At 41.9% G+C, this 19640-nt stretch overlaps 2 protein-coding genes across 2 annotated transcripts; one reads left to right on the forward strand and one right to left on the reverse strand.

The window, feature by feature from the left end:
* Positions 1-21: 21 nt before the first annotated feature.
* On the reverse strand, positions 22-6140 carry arl1 (ADP-ribosylation factor-like 1). Its single transcript, XM_004553880.5, has 6 exons — positions 5993-6140; positions 4324-4461; positions 1962-2043; positions 1471-1582; positions 1119-1297; positions 22-1026 (listed from the first exon to the last, which is right to left on the reverse strand). Exons 1-6 carry the CDS (start codon positions 5994-5996, stop codon positions 996-998), a joined length of 546 nt encoding a protein of 181 aa, XP_004553937.1. The 5' UTR covers positions 5997-6140; the 3' UTR covers positions 22-995.
* A 241-nt stretch (positions 6141-6381) lies between these two features.
* LOC101485367 (DENN domain-containing protein 11) lies at positions 6382-19458 on the forward strand. The gene is made up of 9 exons (XM_004553881.4): positions 6382-7102; positions 11410-11509; positions 11714-11872; positions 16644-16800; positions 16892-17030; positions 17341-17472; positions 17614-17764; positions 18401-18469; positions 18748-19458. The coding sequence occupies exons 1-9, from the start codon at positions 6715-6717 to the stop codon at positions 18941-18943; spliced, it is 1491 nt and encodes a 496-aa protein (XP_004553938.1). The 5' UTR covers positions 6382-6714; the 3' UTR covers positions 18944-19458.
* The last annotated feature ends 182 nt before the right edge of the window (positions 19459-19640 follow it).

Raw genomic sequence — 19640 nt, forward strand, 5'->3', positions numbered from 1 at the left:
AAGCAAAAAAACAAGTCTCAGTGCTGATACAATCACTGAAAGCAAACTTTACTGAGAATAAGTTTCACTGTACAAACAGATACAACCATAAAACTTTGAGCATACAGTTAGTGTTCAGTAGCTGAAAGACTAATATGCCAAAGCTGCACCCAAAAACTTAACCCTAAATTATTTAAAACAAATCAACAGAAGGAAAAATAGAAACTGGTGACAAACCATCTGCCTGCTATATAGTACAAAAAATGGTCAGGCTGCAGTAACACTTGGCTAGACGATGGCTGATACAAAGAAACGTGTTCTTCCACATTCTGAGTCAAAATTATTTTTTTGCGATTTAGTGAATGTTGTTTTCAACGAGGAATGGAAAATCAATGCGAGTCCAGTGTACTATAAACATTCTGCACTGAGGTGGACGTTCACCCTCTCAGGAGCAGGACTGTCGGGTCTTGTAATGTTTGTGCCTTTAATGGTCAAACGCTGCCTCCTGGTGGATATTTGCTGGATCTTTTCAGTGACTGTAGTGCTCGTCACATGGTAAATGCTGTCTGGCTGCAAAGCATCCTTCAAGAGGATTTAAAACTGAAGCTGAATGAATATTTTTAATCCATGATGACTTCAAAACTACCGTAAATGTATTAATAAAATTAGCAACATTTATTTATATATGTCACAGTTATCAGCTGTCACTTTGTGTTGCCAAGATATAGGAAAATGTTGACACCACATTTAAACTGTTGCTCATCCATTGCTGCAGTCTTACAGTTCTCCCAAACCTTCATTTGTCTGTGTCCAGTCCACATGTTACTGCAGCCTCTGCTGCTCGGTCCCAGGCTTCAGAGGCGTTTGGCATGGGGAGGACTCGGCCAAAGGCTTCAGATGGGTCAAATGTAGGGAAGGTGATGGGGAAGGGTAGGAGTGCAATCACCTGTCCAATGTAAAAAGGGAAATGGGGAGCAGTCCATTACAAGACTTCTGACAGAACAGGTGCCAGCCTTTTACTGCCGACTCTTCAGGGAATCCACCAACCTGCAAGCAGTGAGAGTAAACCGAGTTCAGAGGAGAACACGTAAATGATATCCTTCCATTAGTCTCATTGCTCTGTGTGATTAGCAGCCTACCACTCCATAGCCTCGTCCAGCCCTGTGCCTTTGGTGGCTGAAGTCTTAAAGATCTGCCATTTTCTGTCTTTAAGGGCAGGCAGGCCCAGGGCGTTGGCCACCTCGGTCGGTGTCATGGCCTGATCCATGTCCTGTTTGTTTGCAAACACCACAAGGATCGCCTTCTTCAGCTCCTCTTCCTGAACAAGACATGGTCACAAAACTCCAGCGTGAAAAGTGGACCTTTTTGTTCCAACTTTCAATAAGCAGCTGCTGCACATTATCAGACAAACGGAAACAAATGACGGAAGCCGTTTACAGCTCCAGCTGCTGGGTTCATTATCACCTGCTAGCTGACAGTTAGCACACTTACCTCCAACATAGCAACCAGTTCAGACTTCGAGATGCCCATCCTGTCACGGTCACTGCTGTCGACGACGTAGATGACTGCGTCTGTGTTTGAGTAATAACAGCGCCAGTAGGGCCTGTGAAGCAGAAAATTAAATAGAAATGCTGATAAACTGGAGACAGGTAGGATGAGAGGAAGGAACTCCATCAAAGAGCGAGTGAGAGGTGGAGACTGAGTGCAACAATCCAAAAATAAAGATGAAGGCAAAGATACCAAACACTTGGAAGGTGAAAACACTGAGAAAATAATGAAAATGAATGATGGCGAGCTAATAACACAACAGCTTCTTACAGCAGTAATCTGTGTATGGTCTCAACCAAAGATGAAATTGTTTTGCTTATTCAAATGAAAAGAAAAATGTAAATCTCCAGTTAGAAACACACGCAGGCCTCAATTCTCTACTCTTAACAAATCCACAGGAGGCTGTTTTCTTGCATTTTCACAGCACCACCTACCTGATACTCGTCTGTCCTCCCAGATCCCACACCTGGAACTTCAGGTTCTTGTACGTGACCGTCTCAACGTTGAAACCAATTGCTGCCGACAAAAGAAAATATTATTCATATAATCAAGTTATGCACTATAATAACGAGATGAGGAGAAAATGCATACTGCAAAGATATTTGTGGTGCAGTTTAAAGATGACATAGAAAGACAAATAAGGCTCAATATTAAAACACTTTATTTAGGAAAAGAAATATGTGAAAGCAGCTGAGTAGCTCCAATCACTTCAGGTGTATTAAAGGGTTTTTATTGTAATGTTTTATCCAACGGTTTCCTGTTTGTTATGGGAAACAACAAAATACCCTTATCTTTAAATAACAGCTAAATAAGTCAGGTATCTTACAAAAAAAGAAATAAAAAGATTCTCACTCACTGACGCAACATGGCTTTGAGGGAAGTTTGGGTGGAACTGTGATTAAGAACTACTAAAAATGTAAACAACCTGTGAAGTGAACTTCACACACAGAAGATAGTTTGAGTTCTTAAAACTAAATTAACCAAAATCTGATTAAAACCAGTCTCGAGGTCAGCTGAACATTTTTGGATATTTATGGTGTTGCTCTCGATTGGTTTATACAGACACCTCTGTCTCCATAGCAATACATTTAAACCTTTTCTGTCCCAGCCACAACTCAACTCAAGTCAAGTCAAGAGGCTTTATTGTCACTCCAGCCATGTGCAGTACACAGTGAAACAAGACAACATTCCTCCAAGACAAGACCACGGTGCTACATATAACAGACAATCAACACAGGACTACATAAAGTGCAATGTGCAAAAATTGCAACAAAAAAACCCCAAACCTGTATTCATATCTACTTACAGTAGCTTCCATGTCATCTGACATGATGCCAAGTCAAATCCGCTGTGATTGCATAAAACAGGTTTCTCACAGAAGGGATGTTTGGGGTCAGAGGGGTCGACGACTGATTTAATAGTCGACGCGTCGTTTGAAGCTTTGTAAGATCACAAAAGACGCAGGAATAAGTAGCAGGATTTAAGAGTGTAATAACGGACTGAAACAGAAGATGGCAGCACTGCACGTACAAGGATGCCAGCTCCCGTTAAACCCCGAAGAAGAAGAAGAAGCAGTGTCCCAGAATTCATAGCGCGGCCCTGCTCAGTAGTGATGGGATTTCCGGCTCTTTTTAGAGAACCGGCTCTTTCGGCTCCGAACCGGCTCTTCAGGTTGTTTTGTTGCTTTAATTAATTTATTATTAACAACAATATAAAATTATGCACAAAAGGAATTACTAATGTAAAAAAAAAGTGGTTTTATTTATATGTTTATATATAAATATATGCGGTGGCCCCTAAAGACAAAGCACGTACAAATGAAACACTTAAAGCTGTAAGCTAATGATAGTTATATAAGAGCAGATGCATGCTGGTGCAATAAGCTGTACATTTTCCGTCCAATGGATGCATGATCTGATTAGTCGACTAATCGCAAAAATAATCGGTGACTAGTCGACTATCAAAATAATCGTTTGTGTCAGCCCTACAGGGAGGCACTTCATGTAACAGTTAAATCCACCTATAATATCTCACCACTGTTCCAAAATCACAGTAGAGGTGACCAATCATAAAACGGTTTATGTATTTCCACCAGCACAGCGTACCACATAATTGCTGGGCCCAAAGTCAGTGGCACAGTTCTTTGCTGCATGATTCATCTCACATGGATATCAAAGCTACTTGTGCAAGTAATGCCATGTACAAATCATTGGCAAACCTGTCAAAATATTGGCTGGCTTTCAAAAGACACCAAGGCAGAACAGGCTCTGCATCAGCACCGCGCTGGTGGAGCATGTCTCATACGGGTACAGGTGGAACAGGCACTGCAGCATTTTTCTTCACAATAACAATATCGGTAGCTTTTTTTCACTTTGAATTACTGGAATGTGGGAGGAGGGGAGGGGGTGTGGTATTGCTTATACAAATATTTCTCGAAGCAGAAAAACAGCAGGAGTTTGGAGCTCCTGAACGTCAGGCACACGAGTGTGAAAATTTAAAGTTGAACTTGACACAGCAGGAAAATGAAGGCATAAAGACATTCAGCTGCTCCCTTTTTTCAAAGGCGTCACTATAGCAAATCTATACATGGAGACCCACATTGTATATGGCAGATTTAATGATGGATGCCTCCCAGGCTTGGGAATACCACAGGAGAACACTAGCTTGTGACTCCCTTGAAGCTGGGTTTGACTCCCCTCTTGATATCAGTCTAGAATCTCTAAGGTGAATACGTTAACCCCTACACTATGGAGCCACTAAATGTGCAATCGAGATACAGACAAAACAAATACGTACTGGGAATTGTGGTCACCACCTCTCCAACCTGCAGTCTGTACAGAATTGTGGTTTTCCCGGCACCGTCCAAACCCAGGATCAAAATCCTCATCTCCCTGGTGCCAAACAGGCCAGAGAAGAGACTAGAGAAGAAACCACCTGAAGAAGAAGAAAAAGAAAGGAGTAGTGAGAAAAAAGGATGAATGTGCAGAAATATTTACTTTTCATCAAACACCTAGTCATTTCCGATGTTTATGTGTTTTTTTTAAATGTGTAATGTCTCTGCTTGCATTGGTTAAAAGATTGTAGTCAACAGGATTTATATGGGGTTTTATGAAAAACAGAGAAATTAACTCGAAAGTATCTTTATGACTTTGTGACATTGTACCCACATTATAACCGATCCAGACCTTTTTAGCCACTTCAAATATCTTTATACAAATTTTATGTTATATTTGTTGCAATTTCTCCTACCCCTTTATCCATATCCTTCTTAAAGGAGACAATTTCAATGTCAATGATAGTTTTTAACTGGGTAAATAAAGGATATATAAAAATCACTTTGCCAGAAAGTGATTGCAGCTTCTCCCTTGTGACAGGAATATTGTTTGTATCTCAAGATAACTTAACTTCACTCATGGCTATGGATAAATTTGACATATGTTTAACATAGTTATTTATCTAATTGTAATGTTATTTAATCATTTTTTGACAGACGATCACTTTTTGGCACAACACCGGCCAAAATAAAAATCTTCATCGACAGAGACCAGGCTAGCAGTTAGCAAAGCCCGAGATTAATTGCAGAGTGTATTAATGATAATACACACACATACTACATACTGTAGGTATACTGAACACGTGGGAGCTTAGCTGCAGATGCTTTAACGCAAAGACATAATTGGACAGATAAAATCATGCCTTTTTATCACAACCATAAATGACCAAACAGGTACAGAATACCAAATACTATACAGCCCCCAACAATGGACGCAAGTCTTTGCTTTTCACTTTTAAGTAGGTGAAAATGTATGATGCCCTGTGCGAGAGATTCCACTGCTTCAGTTCTTAAAATCTTTATGAAAATGTATATAATTTATGATTTTTCCCACCAAAGTTAAAAAGCTGTGTAAATTATAAAATAAAAGCAATTTCTATTGGTTTTAATTTATCGTAAGCGCCTTGAGACAACTGTTGTTGTGATTCGGTGTTATAAATATAAAATTGATTTGATTTGACAAGCAGAAGTGACCAAAAAGGCGAATATGCCGAATACATTTAGGCTTGTAGTTCTTTACTCTCTTCCTGATTTCCATGGAAGCTACTAACCGATTTACTGTCACTGTCAACCAGGCAAACTGCAGTTAGCTTAGCTACACACAGTGTTATGGAGTTTTGGTATTAGCAGAAAATAAAATGCATGTCATCATTCATGATCAATGCCAGTATGTTCATGTTTTAATTACAACAGAAATATTTGGTCGGGGAATATTAACAACATGCTGTTAATAAAGAGCAAAACATATTCACTGTAAGTTGCTAATTTTGGCAGGCAAGCTAACTGGCTACACTCGCACATTAAATTAAACAAACAAACAGGGATATACCGGGATATAATCATTAATACACACGAAGATTACATGTAACTACACAAAATCACGTTTTGCTGAGCAATTGTGAAAATACTCACCCATTTTGATAAAGCCAGGGTCCTTATTTCCACACTAAAGTGCCAGATTTCACAGGATGCGGATCTTCTTCCGTGTGGTTGACGTGTCGCTGAACGACGTCACCAACTTGTCGCTTGGAGTTTGCTTAGTAACATTCGTCACACACAAAAGCGCTAATAAAATATAAAATAAAGAAATCGCGACAAATGGAGCAAACTTCAGTAACTCTGGCTAATAAATTAATAATTTGACCGTTTATAAAAAAAATATTACTATAAAATGTGTCGTATTGGCTACGCTGCTTTATAAAAATATAATCGTAGTGATCGAAAGTGCGGCACGCGAAAAGAAGACGTTAAAGCGCAGGCTACATTCAAGAAGACAAAAAGCAGTCGCGTTCCTAACTGTTTTGAAGCCAGTCTCAGCCAAGGGAATGTGACAAATAAAATTGCGAAGAGTTTTGAACGCAACTCGCATTAGACGAAGGAGTTGCCCTCTCTGAACAGCATCAAATTTATGATCACCAGATACTGGAAAGATTTTAAAGCTAGGCTTTCAAGCTGCTAATACGTAATGTTTATTTAAAACGAGATGCAGCCGTTATGAATAGCCGTTATGAATTAGGAGTAACTTCGCTGTGAAGAAATTGCTCTGAGTTCTAGTTATCCACGAATGGACCTGGTCACTGTCGGCTGAGACATCATTTACAAATCCGCGGTGAGACTGAGGCGGGACCGCCAGGATGGTGGAGCGGTCGGACCGAGCCCCTTTGCTAGACTGGGAAGAGGTTCCGTCCGCGGAGAAGACCGGAGGTACTTCTCCGACGAAGGAACGACTGTCGAGTCCCTCCAACAGCCGTGCCTTAGGATGCTCCGCGCCCGGGTTTGGGTGGAGCAGCGGACCAGGGGGTCCCATTGCCAGCAGGTCTGTCTCCAACGCAGACGGCTGCAGCGCCCCGCCCGCGACCTCCAGCGATCTGGCGGGTACAGACGAAGCGCTGCCACCCGACAAGGAGGAGCATCTCTCGGATACAGGACCGAGAGAGGTGTCGCTAGAAGACAGGATGGTGAAATGGGAGGAAAAGGACCAGATAGTGTCGGTGTTTGTGGTTACATTCAATACCAGATCAGGTGGGACATCAAATGTACTTATATGGAATTTATTTAACCTTATAAAAACAAATACAGGCAGGCTTTAAAAGAAGGGCAATGATCAGCTTATAGACAGGTCAGAATAAACAGATGCAGCTGTTGTGTCTGACGCTCAGAATGACCAAGTCTGCAGTCCACCACAGGTGTGGCTTTTTCTGACCTGCAACAGTAGTTTGGAGACATTATCTAAAGGCACGACATCTTCTGCAAGCCTAGTGGCAGAATAAGCCATGACAAAATGTCAGGAAGAGTGCTGTGGTAGAAAATCAATCAGCTGGTGCTTTATGCACAGTAGAGCCATACATTTTTAATGACAGATATGTTAAAGACAGGGGCGAACCCACTATGAAACAGTTACTTAGGAGGCAGGAGATCAGGTTACGATTCACTGGATTTAAGGCTTCATGATGATGCTTTGGAGGCATGCAGTGCAGGATATTCCCTACAGGGTGGAGCTGGCCACTTTATGATTTTGCGGTGTCTGGTTGAGTGAAGACCAGGAGCATGGTGTGATGAGCAGTTTTATTTTCTAGATTTGACGAAAAGAATCATAAGTACCTGTGTTACAGGGGCTTCACTGAAAGACCTCAATTAGAAACCAGCAAGCTACCAGATAAGCTGAAGCTGAATCAGTTCCCAGTTCCCACTCATCAGTGTTACCGTGGACTTCCAGGCCACTCATGACCCGATCCCACATGCTTGCTTATTGCTGGAACCACGTGATAAAGCTAGGCTGACATTTTTATCTCCACAATATAATTTCCAGTTACATCATTCTGTTAAGGAGTCTAGTCTGTGGTATGATAAAAACAGGATGACACAAAAGATGTTCATTTGTAGGATTTTAAAAGAAAACCAGATCAAACGAGCAGCGGCACATTGGACAAATTCTTCTTTAACCACCACTTAGAAACATCAGTGCCCTTCTAAGTCGAACGCCACCCAGATATGTTTATAAAGGAAGGATGCATCAATATAGAAGTATAGTGTCTTATAATGGTAGAGTTGTCACAACATAATATAATGGCAAATATTTTTATATGAAGTCAAAGGAGCTTGCAAAGAAAAGCGTCTGGACTTCTTTAAGTTGCTTGAAGACGTTTCACCTCTCATCCGAGAAGCTTCTTCAGTTCTAAGGTCAAATGGTGGGGAGTCCCAGATTTAAACCTAGTGGGAGTATCCCCCCACAGAGGGACAAAAGGACCCCCTGATGATCCTCTAATCGCCTGAGCCAAGGTGTGAAACTGGGTGTGGGTCCCAATCAGCCAGGGTTTCGGGTGAGCTCATTGTGAAACCTGGCCCCACCTTATCATGCGAATTCCTGAGGTCAGATGGCCCTGGATGTGAGTGGGCGTTAAGGCATCTGGGGAGGGAACTAAAAACTGGATTATAGATGGCAGACAATTGGTGTCGTAAACCACCGTCTCTGTTCAAAGATGGTCGCTCACACTGGACATAGATGGCTTCTTTCACTCCTTTTTCAAACCATCTGTCCTCTCTGTCCAAAATGTGAACATTGGCATCCTCGAAAGAGTGACCTTTATCCTTAAGATGCAGATGGACTGCTGAGTCTTGTCCTGTGGAGGTGGCTCTTCTGTGTTGTGCCATACGCTTGTGAAGTGGCTGTTTGGTCTCTCCAATGTAGAGGTCTGGGCATTCCTCGCTGCACTGTACAGCATGCACCACTGATTGGGACCCACACCCAGTTTCACACCTTGGTTCAGGCGATTAGAGGATCATCAGGGGGTCCTTTTATCCCTCTGTGGGGAGATATTCTCCCACTAGGTTTAAATCTGGGACTCCCCACCATTTGACCTTAGAACTGAAGAAGCTTCTCGGATGAGAGGTGAAACGTCTTCAAACAACTTAAAGAAGTCCAGACGCTTTTCTTTGCAAGCTCCTTAGACTATGATGACCTGGATGACTGAGAACCTTCACAGACATTTTTATATGAAATAATCAAAATCATTATTTGTAAGATGAAATTATTTACACATACATATACAGTTACTTACAGTGAATATATTTATTTTTGTCATTACTCATATTTTGAGTGTTATTCATTATTCATCACATATCAAACAAAGCAAAGTTACTGGGGGAGTTATTATGATTATTTACCATGATTTCTTTCTTAAAGCTTCTATGCACATTACTGTAACATTGTTAGAATATCGATGTGTATATATATTTTCTTGTGACACAGCTATCTATACACTACACCAGTGAAACTAAAGGATTCCCCATGCTGGTTTGACCTACCACCTGGTATGGCCCGGATCTGGCCCCACACAGTGTGCTTACACATGGCCCACATACTGCGAAGAATGACGGCCCTTTGGTGGCCCAGATCTGGTTTGACAGATGGGGCCCACACATGGGCCAGCACAAGGCCAGTTGCAGACAAACTGGTGGTCCTGTGCTGGCCCATATGTGGACTACTCTGGCAAACCTGATCTGGGTCACCAAAGGGCCGTCATTCTTTGTGGTATGTGGGCCATGTCTAAGTTGTGTGCAGCCACGGGCCAGTTGTAGACACACTGCTGCTGGCCCTGTGCCGGCTCAGAATAGTTTCAGCTCTGGTCCCAGATGTCAGCCTAATGTGTACCTTAATCAAGCCATGTAAAAACAACATGTGCCAGAACATGCAAAACAGTGCAAAAGTAACATGACAAAACTCTGTTCACACAATGAATGGACTGATTCTTATATAGTCAGCCAGCAGTGCCGGCTTGATACCAGATCCGGGCCAGACCTGCTTGCTATGTGGGCAGACTCACTTCGGCGTGACTCCCATTGGCAGCACTTATCAGATGAATGAGAGCGAAGGGAACTGAAGTGAAAAAATTTGTACTGGATAAAAAGGTTAATAATGGAAAAATGGCAGACAGTGAGGAACAGCAAAGTAGAGCTAATTACTTGAACTGATATACCGTTATAATTGGAAAATAATAACACGTATACAGACAAACAACATGGTGAATAAATACATATATTTCTCCTCCTTAAGTTATAGAAATATATGTGTCCTCTGGATCTTGTGGTACTCTGCAAATATCTAATTTTAATACTTTATAATGTTTTTTTAGAAAAGGCACTGAACTGAAGTTATATAACACGAGTTCTTCATCAAGGTTGTTTTCTGATACACAGCATTTGATGTCAGATACGAGATGAAGCGCCGTTTTATGACTCATTCCTTACATCGAAATGAAACATAATAACACAGAGGCAGATGGACACATGAAAAAAAAATCATCATTAGTTTGTACTTGAAGGTTCAGGCCCTGAGCTCATATGTGCTCATGTTAGTAAATAAAGCAGTTTATCGCAAATATGCTTATGAAATTTGATTTAGATTATCATGCAATATATTGAGCATCACAGAATCGCTGTATTGTCGTTGTGGGCAAGTGTTCGTGGTTTTCATTGCTGAGTAACTTCTCTCGTATTTGTATCTGGTATGTGGATGTGTTATTTGGGCAAATGTGTTCCTGGAAAGTGTAAGTGTCCTAAGGTGCACCAGGTCCTAGACAGAATTCAATATAATTCAATTTTAGTCATATAGCATCAAATTACTGCAACAGGTGTCTCAAGCTGCTTTATAGCAGCTTTAGGCACTCAGACGACCCCCTATGAGCAAGCACTTGGCAACAGTGGGAAGGAAAAACTCCCTTTTAACAGGAACAAACCTCAGGCACACCCAGGCTCAGTGTACAGGGATTTTGTTATTCCACCTATAATAATGCTGTAGGATGCTGTGAGAATGTTTAGACAAAATTTGGATTTTAGGATAATTCCTCCCGGATGTTAGTTGTGCATCCACACCCATAGATCATAGATCAAAGCAAAACCAGATGTTTGTAAAATTACTTTGACTTTCCATTCTTAGCAAGACCCATGAGTAACATCTGGTCCATACACCTAGCACTGCATGAGAGTCAAAGTTAAACACTTGAAGTCACTACCAGCTGTCGGTAAAGCATCTTTTCTTCGTGGATGACAGAAACCAGCAACTTCATATTAAGCACTGATCAGCTCATATTTCAGCAGAAACTCTTACGCAGAGATCTCATGATGAGATTGAAAGGCACACTGGCTGAGTCACCTTCGGTTTCTCAGCTCCTGTCAGCTCATATTTGCTCAGCTGCGTCAACCAACAAGTAATGAATTCCAGGGAATATAGTTGGACTCCTGAAAACACACTGTCTGTTCCTGTATCAGCCTATATCCATTTATTCAAGTTTTATCATTATTATTGTCTCTGTGCTGTTTGGGTGTGATAGGAAACATGCTGGAGTGGTGTCTGCCCAAAGACATGGACCTGGATGGAGTGGAGTTCAAAGCCATTGCCAGCGGCTCCCACCGAGTCAGCACAGACTTCATGTAAGGATCAGTATCTGTGTCTCTTACACAGCCGAGTCGCTAATTTTAAGTATTAGGATGCACCCCCATGTCCTCATCCTGGCAGGACAGAGCCGAGGAAAGTGTTGCCTGACAAAAAAAAAAAAAAGGAACAGCCATCTGGCAGCATCTTTGCTTTTTCATGACTCACGGCCTCATCTGTGTCCCTCTCCCCTCTTTCCACAGCTACTTCCGTAAGGGCTGCTACTTTGGCCTCGCCTGCTTTGCCAACATGGCAGTGGAGAGCACGGTGGAGAGGGGGGCCAGGATGAAGTCGGTTGGGATCCTGTCTCCCTCCTACACCCTGCTCTACCGCTACATGAGCTTCCTGGAGCACCAGGTCAGGTAAGAGCACTGAGCTTGTACAATGGAGAGCTCTGCTCATCAAGATCTATGACTTTCTATCAACGAAACATTTAGACCAACCAACTGAGTGTACTTTTTCGTTTTTTAGTAAAGAAAATAGCATATTTTTGGGAATTGTGGGTCACTCTTATTTATATTGCATGTTTAAAAGCAACAGAAGTTTACCCAAAGTGCACATGAATTAACAATGTAATTATCCCTGCAGTGTGCAAGCAGGGGGTGGGGAGGGGGGGCTGTTTTCCTATCTGTTTTTGGCCCGGCACCTATCCCCTTTCTTTGGTAGGAGTGTGCATGTATTTTTCTAGCTTTCATAATATTTTGAATAGAGAATACTTCAAAAACAGTAATGGCAACAAAATAAGATGAACATCAAGCTACAGTTGAGAGAAATATAAAACCCCTACCGAACGGACACAAAATGCAAAGGAAACTTTTTCAAAGACAGTGGAAATTGGAGTTATGTGATGTGATGCCTATTTTGAACTGGTTTAAGGCCAGTGAGTGAGTGACTTTTTGTTTATAATGAAAAAGAGTTGACCTTCGTTTTAGTCGACTGTTCAAGTTGAACTCTAAGAAAACTGGTTTGAAAATTTAAAAGGACCTAAAATAGAACCCTGTGGTACACCTCAATTAATGTTACTTGTACACAACATGTAATTACCTGTAGTGACTGAATGCAGTGTTGATTAAAAGTCTTGACCCCCCCCCCCCCCTCTGTTTTTTTTCTTCCTAATAGCCAGACTTGTAATTTTTTAATGTCTGCTTAAACAATAGTTCTGCAGGGTTTCTGAAGGTCTTTCAACACATTTCCTTTGGAGTTTCACTGCTTTTTAACTCATTTTTAGTCCCTGTGCCCATCCGTTTCAGGGGAATGTTTTAAAGCCACTTGACACTTTTAATTACTCAACTATCTAAACAGAATAACCAGAGTTTTGTCTAAGCATAACACCCATCTTCAGATACTTTTGTTATCAGCAGCACGTCACATAACACATATTTTGTTCACTTTTTTTTTTTTGTTGAATCTACAAAAATGCCAAAGATAAGCTTGAAATAAGTTTGCAAACTAAGTCAATCACAAAGGGTCATTAGCTGAAAATTTGGCATATCATGGCACTGTGTGCAATGCGTCCTTAAAAAAATCTGGGGAAACTGGATAAGTGAAGGATAGGAGAAGAAGTGACAGGGCTAAAAACTAAATGCAGCAGAAAAACGGAATCTGAAAGTCATGTCCTCAAGGTCAGTGTCAACATTTTCAAATTCCAGATGACTAATCAAACAAATGATAAGAAAGCTTAACTTAGAGAGTTCAGGCTAAAGAATAATGGTGGGCATACCAAATATTAACTTTAAATCAAGAATTTGTATTATATAAAGTATTTCCTGTTATGATTGGATGTTACAATAAATTCCTGCACCTATTACCAGCTGTTCTATTAAAAAAACTATAAAGAAATGAGTACGCAGTACTGTAGGTTCTTTTTGGTCACTTGTTAATAATCCAGATAAATGAAAGGATAAATATATCAGAAGAAGGTTTTGATCAGACCACATGTCTTCTCCCAGAGAATAAGTATGTCCTGATCTCAGATCAGATGTTTAAATGTCCATGTTTCAAGTCAGCGTTTCTCTCAGTGCTGAGATCAATCGATAAGATAGTGAGAAGTCATAAATTCAGCAAATCTTCCACTTTGAACAAACTGCAATGAGTTATTCATTGATCGATAAATGTTTAGTGTTATATTGTGTCTTTATTAGAGATTAGACTCACCCTGGGTCAGTATGATTATTCACAACCAAATGTAGCATTAAGAAAATGGCAGATTTTGGCCAATTCTGAGTGAGTTTTGCTCACTAGAATAACAAACGGTTTAAAAAGATTATCACTAAGTGTCCTACAAAGAGACAACATCAGTGTCTCTACAGCTATTTTTGGTATGTGGAATGGAATCTTGTGCTTGGCAGCAATGAAGTGCTAATTTTCACCTCTCTTCACTGTTAATCTGTGCAGTTGTGCAGAGTGCCGTGCAACATGCTCTGAACAGAGATACCCTGAGTCCACGTGCACAAAGACTAAATTGGCACAGAACCAGGCTTCCTTGTTGATCCTCTGTCATGTGATCTGCACCAGTGTATCCCGTACAGTCTTATCGCCTATAGTTCACCTCTCATTGTTATCACACAGTGCAGTTTTGGTAAGGAGCTGCAGAAGAGCAGTGACACTGAGACTAAAGGCTAAACGATCATTTCTGTATATCATTATTTCATTAATCACCAAAAAAAAAAATCAGTAGCTTAACAGTGAGCATTCAGTGTCCATGTTTCCTTTCTGTGCTGAAACAAGTCTGAAAAGATGTAATCATAAGAAATTTCTGCCTGATGTGGGTGTGCAAACTTGGCTAGTGGGAACACCCTTAGCACACAGACACACCTGGTGCAGACTGGTGTGTTTGCTGTCGAGCAGCTGCACAGGGAGCAGTTTGGGGTTAAGGACAACGTGGAGGAGCCGGCGGCGCCGTTTTACTTCCACCGCTCAGAATCGCTCGATCTCTTCTATACAAATAAGTGAGAGCTCTACATGCAACAGAAGACACCGGCTTGCTTACAGCAACAGCTCGCACTTTCCATGCTTCCTGTTTTCTCTGAAAAGAAGCACATTCCTCCAGACAACACTTCACTTCCCTTTATTGTTACTAGTGGTGTGCACAGGCCCTTTTACTCCAGTGCCTCATCCCAAGCCGTGCCACACTTCCTCCTCAGCAGCTCCTCGAACACGTCTCCCTCTGTTCTCGGACTCTCTTTCTCCCTGCTTTCCCTGACAGTCCTCTCTTCCTCTTTCCACAGTTCCTACACCCTGGCCTCTCCTGGCCTCCAGTCATGCAGCGGTCATGCTCTTTACTCACCAATTCCAACATAGCTCACACCACATTCCCCATCTGCTGGCTGCCATTGTAGTCGTCTGTTTCTTACATAATGGCCTCTCTTGCTGGTCACAAGGCAATTAAGATATTTAGCAATTTGCGAAGAGTTTCCCCCCTCGCTCGCTCGATCTCGCTGCTTTTTTAAACATGTTCTGTTATTTGTTTTCTCTTTGCACCCGCAGCTTGTGGAACTCATTAGTTTTGCAGGGAAAAGCTAAAAAAAGAAAGGTGTGATGAATGAAATTGTGTCTTGGCATAGAGTAACTGCAGCCTGAAAACTCTAAGCAACTCCCACTGCAACACAAAACACATTAAAAACATTTACAGGTGATAAATGTGACCCTTTATCTTGTAGTAAAACCCGACAGTGGAGCCAGAGCGACTAGAATTCTACCTTGATTTGAGATTAAGCACAAACAGCTACTTGATAAGTACTTACCCTGTGTGATGAACCTTTGAGGCCTTTAATAAGATTCATTGCTGAAACTACTGTTTTACTAGTTGAGTCACAGAAAATGGATCCACAGTAGGTTTACAACAACAATAACAAAAAAGATTTATCAGGCCAAAAAGGAGCATTTGGTAATTTTAGTTTCTAATTTGGAAGAAATAAAATTTGAAAAAAAGACAATATTAAATCATTTCTGAGGTTCAGGAGTTAAGAAACATGATCAACTTAAAGTTTAGCTCAAATCCATGAGGAGTAAGCTGCATATTGGGAAAAAAATTAATGAGCTAGCGTGACTTTCCCCCTTTTTTGACAGAATGGTAGCTTTGGCAGCACAGAGTAAGAGTTTAATGCAGTTTATTAATGTTAAAACTGAATATATTACATTGCTGTTCCAATCTAGTTTATCAGTGAAAACTCAATGAAACTCATAGACTGTATATAAAAGATGGATGCAGTTGCCCTAACTTTACCCACGACCCCTGGTAAACGTCAGCATTATCATTTTGGCTGCTGCAGCTGAGGCAGGTGCTAAGTTATCAGATAACACCAGCTAGCTGATGCAGACCAGATGAGTGCACGATAAAGTTACCAGTTGAGGGATTACAGATTTTAGCATTTCTGCAGTGACTTCATTTTACAGAGGTTCCTGCCACCAACAACACTACAAATTAAATAATCAGCTGATCTGAGCAGGGTAAACAATTTAATAAATCACTGAACATAACACGTTTTTTTTAGATAGCTTTTATTTCTTTCATGTGTGAAAGAAAAAGATATTGTCTGAAATATCAAGATATCAGACTTTTAAATCACCAAATATTGGTATCAGTATCAGGCTTCCAAAAATCCGGTTGGGCTCTATTTATCCTGATGTGCTAGACTAAGGTTGATACTACTTGGAAAGTAAGTCCTGAAAAAAATGTGAATAGCTTTCATTTGGCAGCTTTAAGTTAGTTATTGAGACTTCTTGGTAGCATTTTCTTTCCCTCAGACTGACGTCCAGTCCACCGCATATTGATGGGAATTTGAGCCACATTAAAGCATGATTTAAGGGCCATACAGAAATTCATTTGTGTAACAAAACCCTGCAGATGATCATTTGGTTTAACAACACCGCTGCACTAATGAGCGAGAGTTATGTGTTCCACATTTTATTTTGAAATCACGGCTCGCTCTGATGAACAGTGTTTGCGTTTTAACTTAATTAGCTGATGGCCTGAGCAGCACCATCTGTGCAGACACAGAGCAGTGAACTGATTTGAGACGGTGTCTGTTAAACTGATCATATGGTATCTGCATTTCTTTTTAATAACCCGCTGTTTTTTTGTTTTTTTTTACCTCTTTCTTTTTTTTGGATGCCATTGTTACCTTTCTCTAGGCTCCAGCTTCAGTCCCCGGGCCACTACTCTCACCTTGAGGCCTTCTATGAGGACAAGAGAGCACTTCTGCCCCCTAGTGGAGACGCTGTTGTCACTGCGTTACCAGCCAATGCTTGGAGTGCAGCAATCAACCACAGCATGCATCCTGAGATGAAGGTGGGATGGACCATTTTATTCCTAAAACAGCTTAAATGATTATTTGTTCTTCAGTAATGCATATTTCTTCACTTGGATACATTTGGAGCAGATCACCCACCCGGCCGGCTGCATGTCCCACTTCATCCGCTTCTTCGGGGAGCAGATCATGGTACTGTGGAAACTGGCTCTTCTCCGCCGACGCATCCTCATCTTCTCTCCTCCACCCGTGGGTGTGGTCTGCTACAGAGGTGAGAAACATCTGGATGAAGGTTGACTTCCCTGTTATTGCTTGTCATCTGGTCCTCAGCAAGGTAGTGAAAAATGTTTCTTTCCGGAAATGTTAATCAAGTCCTTAAAAAACAGAATCAGCCAATTAAATCTTTGTTGTTTACTAAGCTGTCACGGTGTGGGGATTTCACATCACAGGACAAACAGTTCCTTTCCAGCTGTAGCAGCTTTTGTTAGCCCACACATCACGCGCACATTACCTGCTCTGCTCCTCTCGGTCTCCCCCACACTCGTGCATCATTTCTCTAATTTCTCCCTCCACCCCGTCAGTGTACTGCTGCTGTTGCCTGGCAAACATCTCTATCCCCGGGGTGGGCGTGGCCGTGCCCGAGTTCCGGCCCTTCTTCTACGTTAATGTGGCTGATATCAGCGCCCTGGAGAACGAGCTTTCCTATGTCGCGTGTAAGTAGATGCTCAAAATAAGTTGACGTTTGTTAAAAACAAAAAGCCTCACTAAAAAAACAGACTCATCGGGCTGATGTGTAACCAGGAGAGCTGAGCATGTTCTTAAATTTGAGGGATTCTGCATGTTTGCATGTTTAGGCACCACTGAGAAGATCTTTGAGGAGAAGAAGGATCTGTACGACGTGTACGTAGATAACCAGAATGTAAAGACCTACAGAGACGGCCTGAAGCCGCTGCTCCGCCTCAGCACAGCCGACAGGGAAAAGTATCGTAAGCTCACCGAGCAGAGGTAGGCTAAAGTCTGCTTTTTAAAACATTAACAGGCTCAAAAGTTTGAGTTTTGTTTTGGGTTTTTTTTTTTTTTACAAATATTCTTCTTCACTTGGTAAATCTTGCTAGTACGCTTTTAGCTTCAGAACGGCCTTAGTTTTTCATGGCATACCTTCATTAAGCTGACAGGAGTGACTATCGGTGCGGTCTTCTGCTGCTGGAGCCGATCTGCTTCAAGGTTCAATGAATTGTGTGCACAGAGAGGCTCTTCTGCATACTTTGGTTGGACCCAGCAGGTATTTGAGTAAGCTCAGAGCAGTCTGGACATTCTCCTCTGACCTCTGACCTCCGTACGGCATTTTTGCTCACAGAACTGACCCACTGCTGCCCCTACTGTACTTACATGTAGCAAAAGTTAACATGATAACCCAGGAGAAACAGTTTGCAGCTGTAGCGTTATGATTTAACTCTATACATTTAGTCGTGCTAATGTTGGTGGTTCGGACCTGCTGGCTGGTGGGGTTAGCATGTTAAGCCTACATACAGCCTCACAGGGCTGCTAGCCTGGCCTTCGTTTTACTGCTAGCAGCTGCATGTGTGCACGCTGGGATGACTTTGTCTTATGAGAACCTCTGTAAATTGTGTGTGTGTGCAGACAGATGCTGCTGTACTCCCAGGAGGAGAATGGAGACTGTGTGTCCAGTGAAGAGGATCTCTTTATTCTGTGAGTACAGAGCAGTTTATTTAATCGGTCTAGTGACTAACTACAGTACTCGGAGCAGACACGGCTCTATCTTATGAAGATTGTAGAGAAAGAACAGTGAACAGGCAGTGAGCCTGCTTTATTATCCTCATGGTAGCTATTACGTGTCACAGAGGGTCGTTTTGTGCTGATTTTGTGATTTCTCCACAGTTACTGTTATGAATAGTGGAGGAAAAAAGAACAGATTGAACAGATTTCAGTGACTGACTCGTCTGCCTTGTCTGCCTGGTCTACCCGAGGTTTTTCCTGGAACAGAACAACAGGATTTTCCAGACGCTGAGCGAGGTGGCAGGAAGCCCCGACCCCACCGTAACCCAGGAGAGCGTGAGGGCCATGGGCCTGGATCCGCACGGAGACAGGCTCTTCCTGCTCCACCTTCTGGAGATCTACGGCTACGACACCCTGCTGGTGTCAGAGCAGCTGTGCTGCAGCTGAGAGTCGCCACTGCTGGTTTTAGAAGGTGGGCTGACTTGCCTCGAGCCAACTGAGAGTGCTGCACTTCATGGAGTCTTCAGGACAGTTTGAGCGTCCAGAAACATCTCTGGAGCTTTTGTTTCGTTTTGTTTTCTATCTCCACCTGCTTCTTTTGTTTGCTGTAGTTTTGCTCCTTCATAACCTGTTGGCAGGATCAACAATAAGTCAGCTGCTGTGGTACAAACGAAAGTAACGTAGTTAGTTTTACTCAGCACAGCTTCACAGAGGAGATAAAGTAACTGTTTGAATTTCTCAAACTCGGCCGAGGAAAGAAACGCGTCGTTTGAACACCGTAGGAAGCCTCTCCGAACCCAGGATCGATGATATAACTGATGCTAAACTGGAACAAACAGAACTGGGGCATCTAGTGGAAGATGAAGACAGAGAGATGGAAACTTTTATTCAAACTTGTTCAAACTGAAAATTAATGTATCTAAGTAAAAGAGTTAGGGTTGTTGTATAAAATATCGATTTTTCCTTTGTGTCGTGTGTCCATGTGTGTCTGGAGGGCCAAATTTCAGGCCACTGTTGCTCTCCTTGTATCAAGTGCTGGATTTAAACATCCAATTAAGAAGCCTCTTTGTCGATATCAGGGCCTCCTTTTTTGTATCCTCACTAACAGGTCAAACTGCCTTCCTCTTAAGTCCGTAAGCATAAG

Source organism: Maylandia zebra, linkage group LG17 (genome assembly GCF_041146795.1).
Source record: "Maylandia zebra isolate NMK-2024a linkage group LG17, Mzebra_GT3a, whole genome shotgun sequence".
NCBI lineage: Eukaryota > Metazoa > Chordata > Actinopteri > Cichliformes > Cichlidae > Maylandia > Maylandia zebra.